Here is an 11167-nt window from a genome sequence, read left to right on the forward strand (position 1 = left end):
AGGGAGACACGTGTGCGTCCGCTGGCACGGACGTGCTCGATACATCGAGCAGCGCCGTGCCAGCGGCGCGGCTGCAGCGGCGGCGGTCCTTCGCCTTGCCAACTGCGCGGACGGCGGTGGCGACTTTCGCCACCGCTGCGGATGCTCTTAGACTATTTAATATTTTAATCTACTGGTTTAGACTATTTTAGACTGTTTAATATTGTAATCTACTGGTTATCAATAATCATGTTAAGTGGTTTGTGGATTTTTCGAAGTAATATCCAATTCAAAAAATTCAAGACTGATTTTAGTTAAGATATTCAATTTATGTTTGTAAAACATAAACATAGTAAAAATTGCTGGATCACCTGTTTATGTAATCACCAAACACAAATGGTGGGATAGCCACTCTCCAACTGGCCAAACATATTTAAAAAAAGTAACAATATGAAGAACATAGTTTTCAGCCATATGTCTATGAAATATACTAAATGACAACTTCATTTATTAACATAGCATGTGTAATAATGACAATTACCAACTAACCTACAGATCTAATCTCTACGAAACTTCATCTTGTTACTATAAATTTACAAGTTTTGGGTTTAGAGTCTATAGACACCCAATTTATATAATTACCGAAATTCATTACAATTATTTTAAATTAACTGAAATTCCAAATCATCAACTCCAAGAATAAGTATTTCACACAGAGAGTAACAAACAAATTACTAGTTTTTATTGATTTAATCTTTTAATTTCAACCTACAAAAGAAACTGGAGTGAAAAAACTGTGACAAATCCCAAGTTCCATATCATTTATTAAAAAATTATTTGCTTGGATGATAGTCAAGATACATATTATTTGCAATGACAATATTCAACATGCGAAATTTGATTTAACAAATTTTAGATGAGTCAAAAAGGCAATAAAACTCAGGCAAAATATAAACATCCGACGCTTGGCACTGCCTAAGGGAAAAATATGATTAGCTCTTCACAATTGAAGATTTAATCTATTTGTTTTTTTAATTGAAAAATGTGCTGTGGAAGTCTAGAATCTCCACGAGTAATCAGTTTAATCATTTAGTATAATTGCAGCCTTTAAAAATAGTATAGTATGTCGTGTCTTCGCTTGATTTTTCAAATGGCCATCTATTTCAATAATATTAATACACGCCACACAAAATCTCATCATTTAAGATGCTGAGTCGCTGACTTTTATCACATTCACACTGATCCATTCTCCATTATATATATTTTATTTTAATTGACATTTATATTTATATGTTTGTATTTTCAAGTTAATTTATTTTATAATCCAAATACATATTCGATGTATTACATTTGTAATTTCAATAATGCTTGCATTAAAATTATAGCCGTTGATATCAATCTAAATAAGAAGATACTAATATTCATGTCATCTTAAAAAAAATGAAAATGAAATTTTTTGTTTTGTGAGCCACAAAAATCTGCTATCCCAATAAACATGGCAAGCATGACGTTGAAAGTAGTTTATTGGGTTGGGCTTTGGCACATTTCATTGCAGCGAAATTATTTGATGAATTCTCTATCAACATAATATTCTCTAGCATCACTTTGGGTTGGGCTTAGGCACATTTTACAACACTTATGCGCATTTTCATTGAATAATTTTAATTTACAGAAAAATTATTTAATGAATTCTCTATCAACATATACTCTCTAGCAGCACTGGAGTCTGGAGTAAATGTTTTATGGAAGATGACGCTTTATAATATACTGTATTATGTGAGTTTGAATTGGGCTTTATTTTGGGCCGATGCTAAACCGAGTACTTCTCTCAAATGATGAAAATTGTAAGTATAACAGTGTAGATGCTAAACAATCCAACTTATGTAGGTGTATTTGTATAATTATTATGTCATGTTAGCATTATTTGTTCAGTTTTAAATAATGTGGAATACTAATTTATACTTCTGATAAATTAAATTTGTACCGTATTTGTCGTCTAAAGTGGAAGAAATTTATTGTAACCATAAATACATGTGTTTTTTTTGCTGCGATCTAATAAATGCTGTGATAGTATGAATGTAAAAGCTTAAGTTCTGATCTCGTTGATTTCACTAAAGTTGAAAATGATTGAAGTACATAGTTTTCTTACTTGTGCTATAATTATTGTTAAAGTACACCGTAAATGAATCACCTAACCATCCACAACCATATGATTTAATTTGACAAACCTAAATTTTCCAACATAGTAGTAATTAAAAAGTTGTAAAAGGTGATATCTTATTCATGTATGGTATGCAATTCAAATACAATTAGACGAAACATAAAAACAGACACTACATTAGTATAAAAATTCAGTATAACATGTTTAGTATAGTAGGAGTAGTATATAAGTATTACAAATATGGCATGGTATATCCTTATTTCCCTCTCTCTCGTATAACATTTGTGAAGAAATTTATCCCAATTTAGAAAGTAAAAGGAGACGGTGCTGGTTCGCCGATAAAACTAACGTAGTTGTCTTGGGGTGCTTCGGCCGCTGGAGTCGCATATCCCGAGCTTCTTATTTCCGCCATTTGTCGCCGCGTGTTCGCTCCCCGCACTTCACAAAATTTCGGTAGATACACTCCTGCCATTTTTAAATAAGCGCTAAATTCAGGTCATAGACTAGCACTTCAACATATACTAATAATATTATTTGCGTTGTAAAATTTTAAAATGTGACAAAAAAAAGTGTCCCTTGCATTGAGGACACAATTGTACACAATTGTCCACTACACTTTAATTTTAATCTTTTGTTTTTATTAGACGCTTTGGTTTGCGTCCTTTAATTTCAGTTGGGACACGTTTTTAACGTCAATTAAGGTAATGTATTAGGGAGACGAAAATACTAGCCTTCTCCCGCAGCGAGATTGAAGTAAAGATCGACGATGTTGGGGCAGTTGGTGTAGCAGCGGTTGGAGCAGAGCTGATTGGCGAAGCGCGGCTCGAGGAGAGAGTCGGACGAGATGCCGAGCGCGCTCCGGTCGAGGCCGCACGCTTGGATGCATTCGTCGCTCTCGATAAAGTTCTTCAGCTTGTCCGCATCGATCTCGGACGCCGTGCACGCGTACGTCTCCGCCCCGCTCCTCTGCACGTGCTTCTCCAGCACGCACCGCTTCCCGGTCGACGACACCGCATACGCGCACGACTCCTTCTCCAAATTCTTGCACTCGATAATGTTTCCTACGTAAACACTTTTGTTTATCAATAACTACATTGTTTATAATTATAATTACACTACATATACACAAAAAAACAATTAATAAAAAAAAAAGAGTGTTTATTTAATAGTATTGATTACTAACCGAAAGCGGCTTGGATGGCAAGAGCTAGAGTGAGGAGAAGAGCAAAAGTAGATGCATTTTGTGATGCCATTTTATGCCTTTAAATTTGGTGATTTAAAGACAAGAATTGGTGGGAGGAAATGGTATATATTTATAGGGAGTGAATATTGATGAATGCATGGAATTTATTAGAATGATGTGTGAATAGCATTATTAAGTCATAAGTGTAAATGTGTGAAAGCTAAAAAAACAAGTTTCACAGAAGTTTGGTGGTGTAAGTAGGAAGAAGATGACTTGGTCTCTGTCTACTTAGTAGGGGGGGTTGATTTAGATAGTTAGGAGTGACCCGTCGACGGCTAATTGAATTGAGGCTAACAATTCTACACAATTAATTATGGCGTGGTTTTTGGGGTGGAAATATGTACATCAATGACCATTGTTTCTTTAGCTTAAATTATCGGAATTTCATTCATTAATTCAAAATAGGTATGCTTTATCTTTAAATGAAATGATTAGTTTGAAAATCAAATTCAATATACCCATCCGGTTCTCATTAATTCACGATAAGTGTTTTTTAATTTTTTTTTACTTTATTGAAATATAAGCCTAATTTTACAACTATGAGATATTTAATGAAAATTGTACGAGAATAGTAAAATAAGATAATTAATTGAGAGCAGACCATTTGGAGTAATAAACATTAATTATGGCGAACAAACGCTAATGGCTTCGGTCAATGCTCTACCGTTATTTAATGACGGGTGACTTGGTTAGTCAGAAAGATCTCAAATGTAGTATAATTTTTTGTTCTCCTTTAATTATTTTCTCTTTCTTCGAGTACCATTTTTCTTCTAAATTCACAATTCTTACGTGTGCCGTGGTATAATTCTCTCCCTCTAATTCCAAATATATTCTGGCTTGATTCGTTATTTTTATCTTATTGAGAGTTTTGTTCCCTTTTAATTGGAAGAAACTATCAAGAAATTGACTTTTTATATAAGTATATTATAACTGGTTGTTGTGATCAATTACTAACTAATTAGCAATACAAAATTAAGATCAAATCTTAGCTATTAGATTAAGATCTAGTAATTGAAATAATGTCAGGTGAATTATATTTTAAATTAAAAAATTAGTAAATAAACTTAAATGGTATTATTGTAAATTTTTATATATGGTAGTTAAAACTAACCACTTTCTCCCTCCTCATAATCATCTTAAAACTTTAAATTTACGGAACTCTCTCAATTTAAAAATATTTTCGTAAAATATATCAAATTAAAGGTAATTTCATAAGGATTCTAACGACATCGAAATTGCATAGACGATGATTGGATGATGAAATTTTATAAAAAAAATTCAATTTTGTATATTTTGATAAGCAAATTTTATATCAATAAATACATAAAAATTTCAATATAATTCATGTAAAATATCAATAAAATTATATTGAAATTTTCAAGTACTTGTGTTGAAATTTGTAATTCACTATGTTGATATAAAAAAACCATGAAAATTATTATGTTATAACAGATTGACTATTTTACCTTTTTGTTGATATTCTATCTACTATTTACTAAAACAAGTGCAAAAAATGAAACGATTCTATTAACATGAAACGAAGGTAGCACATAAATGAAAAATTAAAAAGGGTAACCCATGAGGGAAGATATTGATGGCCAAAGTTGAATATACATATGCCCAATCTCTATGGCTCCAAACTGAAATTGTGCTGACTCTGAGCACATTTCCCAAGTTGCAGGATACATGTCCAACATCAAACCATTAGCATTGTAAAACGAGATGATATCCTAAATTAATATGAACACTAGTTTAAAAAAACCTGCATTGTCTTATCAACAATATCCTACCCCGAAAACTAATAACGTCAACACATAACTGATGTATATCTAGAATTGAAAGCACTACAAAATGATAGTAACAGAAAATGAGCATATATTTTCACCAGGGCACCTCTTTTGCTGCCCTCTTATTGCTTCATCGAGAGTCCGAGAAAAGCAGACAGTTATCATTGAATCACTAATTGAAGGGAATCTGGAACCCTCAGAAATGATGAAACAGCACAACTGCATCGTCTAGATCCATCAACGAATGCTCCAAGGTAGCCCTGACTATCCTGTACACCATAACTTTATTCCTCAGTTCCCCAACAAGCTTATCCTTAGGTATTTGAAGAACCTGGAGCACATCACATGAACACATCGCTTAAATCATTGACACCGATCTTCGGTAAACAAAATCACAGTGCTAACAGTGGGCTTTTCCTCTCAACAAAATAGATATGTGATTGTTGATTCACAAATCACAATGATGTAGTAAATCTATTATTGTTCATTCCTTCATATATGCATCGTAACTATCTAAAGCATACCTCTTTTCTCTGATCTTGCTCGTGTGCGATTCTGAGTTTCAAATTTAGAATTGCATGGTACATTTCTTCAAGAAATTTTTCCCGGAAACGTTTCTGATCCACTTTCCACAGATGAAATGATGGTGGCCTAGCTGCAGTCATACTCTACAATAAAGTTTTCTTTCAGTCACTGAAATTCTCGAGGAAAAGTGTATCAGCAGACTTGAATGTGTACATCACATATTAATTCAATGTGCATGTCATCTTTCGCACAGCATGATTGACAACATTGCACAAATATTAGATTTTCATATGAATATAAATAGGGCTTGAATCCCACCCAGACACGAAATTCTTCGTGGAACTACGATAATGCAATAGAAAATACCTCCATGTGTAAATATCCATCTTTCCAGAGCTGGAAGAGTATCTTGGTGGTCTCTTTCTTCTCAACAAATGTAATATCTGAAATCTAAAGCATAAGATACGAACTAGTTACTGCGATGATTCCACCTTGAATTACTGAAGTACAATTTGCAATGATTCCTGAAATAATTCATTTTATGTGATTTTATGTAAACTAAACTATTAACTTCTTAAAAATATGTGTCACTTCTGGGAGGAAGGAAGGGAAACAACATACTTATTTCTTAAGATTATAAAATTGCTAAAGTTACCTTGTCCGTCTCAACGAGGCGACCAGCCCTTGACAGTAGCCTAAATATCTTGTAGGCTTCCTTCCCATATCTTTTCAAAATCATGGACTCCACCTAATTAGAATGATATTGCATAATATGTTGAGATAAATACACATTAACAGAGACCAACAGAGAACAAAGGAACAAAAAACGAACTTCTTGATTTTGAGCCATTTGAATGAAGCTCTTTACATCTGAAGAGAGACAAATAGCAAAACGTATGCGTTAGAACTCAATGGATGGATGGTGTCTTGGTTGAAAAAGATTGCATTAAGATAAAAGGCATGAAGAGGATGAAAGTACCAATGCTATAGCTTTCCATATCAGTTGCAAGGGTTTCACAACCAAGTTGTTCGAGTGAAGTTTGGACACGGTCAAGATCCATGCCAACACCACCGTCTTTTTTAATAACTTCTTCATATATATCGTTTATAGACAGATCAGCTGGAAATAATACCATAATTCAGATCAGATAAATGTTGATAAACCAGGGCACAATTGATCATTTAACAATATGTCTCCGAATGGTACACAAATCCCTTCAAGTGCCATCATGACTATGTTTCTTAGTTCTAAGTTGTTCAGGTGTCTCTACTAATCAACTAAATATGAGACAGAAATCTAAGGAATAGATAATTTTGGACTGGTTACAATCAAATGACTTCAGCTGTCTAAGCTTACTACTAGTACTACTAGTAGTAGTAAGCTTGTCTTCTTCCTTGCCATCAAATTTGTGAATTTGCAGGATGAACTAAAACACCAGTACACCACATACAACATAAGCATTAAGCCACTAACTAATGCCTTTGAATGATTTGAATGATGGATTTGATTCCCAAGATATTTGTTCCATTTTAGTAATGGAGAGTGACGAAGTTCTACAACATAACCTTAGAATTCAATCCAGGTATGTATAAAAAGAAATGTCCTTACGAGAGTTTTCAGCCTTCATTCGAGTCTCTGATTGTCCAATTAAATCCAAAGCTGCACTCAGCACAATGCTTGCTTCATTGTTAATACTTGTTTTCACATGTGAAATACAAGCCTGCATCGAAGTGACATCAAACTTATTTCTTCTGGCAACCAATTTGAAATAAGAAATAATTATAATAACGAACCTTATGTATCAGGCGCCACAAAAATTCTTCAAAATTAACACGCCAAAGCACTTCTATCTTTCTATTGACATCCGCTAATTCGTCATCAGAGTCCAAAACAATATCCTTGCGCTATTAGTCAAAATGAATACAAAAATAACAAGTCAATAATCTCAAATAATAAGTCAATAATTTCAAATATTGTGCTGAAAATACTTCAAAAGAAATGCTCCTCGAACCTTCTGGCCCACTGTAGGGATATTAGTATTTTCCTCGCCCTTTTCCTCAGAAATATCACCCATGTCCATTGAAAATCTCATCGACTCCGATGGAGCAGCAGCTTCCAAAGCAAGCTGCTCTATGGTCTTCCTTTCTGTGATCTGTTAAGTAAATGGTCAGCTCTACTAAAGTAGGTCGTTTGCATAAATATGAGCAGAAGATGCAGGACCACATGAACAGGTTAGCTAGTGACAAACAAGTGAGATGTTCCAGTTTCTACATATAGTCATCTACCTCGATAATCAAGAACCCTGCCCCCATCCCGCAGACAAAAAGAGAAAAGGTTCCATTTTCTACATACATTTATATTTTTAAACAAAAGGGAATAGATATAATCCAAGAAACTACAACTCATCAATCCTATTAGTTCCTAAAAATATTTGAATACGTGAAGCAGGCATCAACACAAAGGAATTGTCAACATATAGATATAATACATGTTATTTATGAAAGTTTATACCCTCAAACAATTGAAGGGAAATGACCATACAAGACAAATAAACTTTATGACGAATGGAAGCAAAGAACTGCACAATATACACAGCATCCAAAAATATATTGTGCATGCAGATATTTAAAGGAGATTAGCAAAAGGTCTCTTGAAACGTAGAATACACTGCTAAGTTCAAATGGGTACCTCTCCTGACTTGGCACCTCGCTTCTTGGCAGGAGCCTCATCAGTAGGTGGATTAAGGAGTGGCCCAGGCAAAGGGCAGCGTTCTATAAATCGGGCACTCAAAAGTCTCCTGAAGCTATCATGCACAACCTGATTGTCAGAACTACCTGCAGGAGTGAAGAGTTTTCAAATGCCAAGCAAGGTGATTCACCAAATAATACAGTCCCAAATCCTAATTATTAGTTAACTGGGTTTTGATAAGAGGAAAAAAACACTTCTGGAAACCCATTGATGATATATACTGTCGGTTAATTTCTTGTACATGCTTCACTATAAATTGCATGACTAAAGACTCTTAACTTGGAGCTGATTGAAATGGTGTCTCAAAAACTTTTTTGTTGTAGTGTACACTTTTCGAGGCCTTAACAGTTTCGTACTTCTATCATGCAACAGAATATCAGATGATGACCATAATGACAATTATCATTATATTGGTAAGAATTTCATTATATTGAAATGTAAACTACATCATATTGAAGAAAAAAAGACAATTAAATTGAAGAACTACTTGGTCTATATTCTATAAAGTACTATGCTTCAATTTTGGCTAGTTTTACCGAAAAAGTGTTGCATCATGTAGCAAAAGTTACAAATGATTTTCGATACCTGATTTCTGCCTTTCTCTATCAATAATTTGATCAAACGAAAGCCTCCCGTGTTGAATCAACCCAACAAGTATTCCTCGACACTGTAAAATAAGGAGATGATAACCCAGGCAATCAACCTCAACATCAGTTATCACATATTAAATAATAAACTCAAATGCCAGTAAACAGAAAAAAAAAATTAAGACAAAAAAATACTAAAAAAGAACTCACATCTTCACCAAGCTCCTCGGATACAATTTGCATAAATTTTGTGGCCCTTAATTTATGCATAATGTTGTCAAATAACACCATGTAGTGGGTGGATTTCTGTGCCTTAACACCTACAGTCGCAAAAGAGAAATCACTTATATGGGTTACATGCTATAAACAATCTTCACTAATAAACAACACAGAGAAGTCAATGTTGTGTAAATAAACAGGCCTTTCTTCAATTAAATACCCAACTTCAAAAAACAACCAACTCAAATCAAAATGCAAGACTGAATCAGCAACACAAACAGAAATTTAATGAAATTTATGCAGCAATGATTCACCTTCTTGCTCTAGCTGGAAGGCTTGAACGCAGTTTTGGTGTATCAAAACCCGTAAACAATTGAAAATGTTTTCTCTAGAGAGCTGTGTGGACCTGCCAATTTCATCTAGCTTTAGGGTTCCTTTGCGGAGCAAACACTCGCATACTTTCTGCACATAAAACAGATTTGTACTTAATTGCTAAACATTAAAAGCAGAAAACAAAATAGGTGAGAAAATTAGGAATAGAGGGAATTACAGAGCACAAATCACCGTAGAACGAGGAGATGACATGGGCGGCGAGTAAAATACCGTGCTGCGACACCATCACTGCGTGATTACAGGCGGTTGAGGGCGTACAAGAGAGGCAGGAATAGCAGTGGTGGCTGCTGCTTTTTCACCAAGTTAAAACCCTCTTTCAGTTTACAGGGTTTAGTGGGTAAATGGCCGGTTATGCTAAACCGCCGCTGAGTTTGATTTAGATTTTGATTTAGATTTTGATTTTGATTTTGAAGGATGGAGAAAATTAGACTTGTTTGTGGTTAGCCCAAACTGATAGGGATGTCAATCAGATCGGTATTTTGGGCCGATCATTACTCGGGTTGTTGGTCAATCGAGTGCGGGCTAATCGGATTGTATTTTTTCGAATACAAGAGACAAGGGGCGGAGACTCCTAAACTGATAGGGATATTAATCAGGTCGGCGCAGTGGATTGCAGGTCAACCCTTACTTGGTTTGCGGGTCAATCGGGTGCGGACTAATCGAATTGTATTTTTTTTAATTATAAAAGTTCGATCCTAATCCTCAAAGCTCGGGTTTCGGGCTAGCCCAGCCGAGTAATCGGGTTGCTAACGATAAAATTAACATGAGATCATTTCAATAAATAATGATGAAATTAGTTATATTTATAAAATGGAAAACATATTCATGATAAATTTGAGATACATGCTTAAACTCAAACATAATCATAATCAAATAATAATATTTGAAGTTTGTGCAAAATTAAACATAAACTTTTGAGAAATTTAAATATTTTTTTAGTGAATTTGAAGTTTTAAATTTATTTATTTATTTTATTAATTAAAAAAATAATATTTAATATAAAATTGAAAATTATTTTTTTTAATTATACAAATCAATGAACTGCTGAATTAGAAGTCAAACAAATTGAACAAAATAAATTTTATTATGTTTTTGGGCCAACACATTAAGTTTTTGAGTCCTAACGAGTTGCGAGTTAATCAACTGCAGGCTAATCGAGTTATATTTTTATCGGACTAAATTTTTTAACCTAACCTTATAAATTTGATGGGCTATTCAGACAAGTCCACGGACTCCGAGCTGCGTTGACATCCATACCCAAACATGATTCACGCAATGAGGGATAAAACTTTTTATTTTCTGGTGTGTTTGAATTTTTTCAGAACAAAACATGAAACTGAAGACATTTTGTTGGGCTTGTAAAATTAGAGTTGTGTGTGGTTAGCCCAAAACATGAAACTGAAATTTAGGGATAAACTTTTACATTCTGCTTGTTTGTGTTGAATTCCTTTTTGTGTGTGTAAACCAATTAGTAAACTCAATTTTGCCCATGATTTTAGTTTATCTGTGAATTTTAACATACCA

The 11167-nt window shown here is 34.0% G+C and overlaps 2 protein-coding genes across 2 annotated transcripts; both read right to left on the bottom strand.

Moving 5' to 3' along the window:
• Window positions 1-2228: 2228 nt before the first annotated feature.
• On the bottom strand, window positions 2229-3439 carry LOC121751009. The gene is made up of 3 exons (XM_042145708.1): window positions 3324-3439; window positions 2872-3201; window positions 2229-2605 (listed from the first exon to the last, which is right to left on the bottom strand). Exons 1-3 carry the CDS (start codon window positions 3391-3393, stop codon window positions 2445-2447), a joined length of 561 nt encoding a protein of 186 aa, XP_042001642.1. The 5' UTR covers window positions 3394-3439; the 3' UTR covers window positions 2229-2444.
• Window positions 3440-4938: 1499 nt separating this feature from the next.
• On the bottom strand, window positions 4939-10034 carry LOC121751008 (DNA-directed RNA polymerase III subunit rpc3-like). The gene is made up of 14 exons (XM_042145706.1): window positions 9801-10034; window positions 9565-9712; window positions 9242-9351; window positions 9030-9111; window positions 8385-8530; window positions 7708-7848; window positions 7490-7600; window positions 7305-7416; window positions 6675-6815; window positions 6528-6565; window positions 6351-6443; window positions 6062-6145; window positions 5695-5838; window positions 4939-5501 (listed from the first exon to the last, which is right to left on the bottom strand). The coding sequence occupies exons 1-14, from the start codon at window positions 9867-9869 to the stop codon at window positions 5367-5369; spliced, it is 1554 nt and encodes a 517-aa protein (XP_042001640.1). The 5' UTR covers window positions 9870-10034; the 3' UTR covers window positions 4939-5366.
• Window positions 10035-11167: the final 1133 nt, after the last annotated feature.

This window comes from Salvia splendens, chromosome 10, assembly GCF_004379255.2.
Source record: "Salvia splendens isolate huo1 chromosome 10, SspV2, whole genome shotgun sequence".
NCBI lineage: Eukaryota > Viridiplantae > Streptophyta > Magnoliopsida > Lamiales > Lamiaceae > Salvia > Salvia splendens.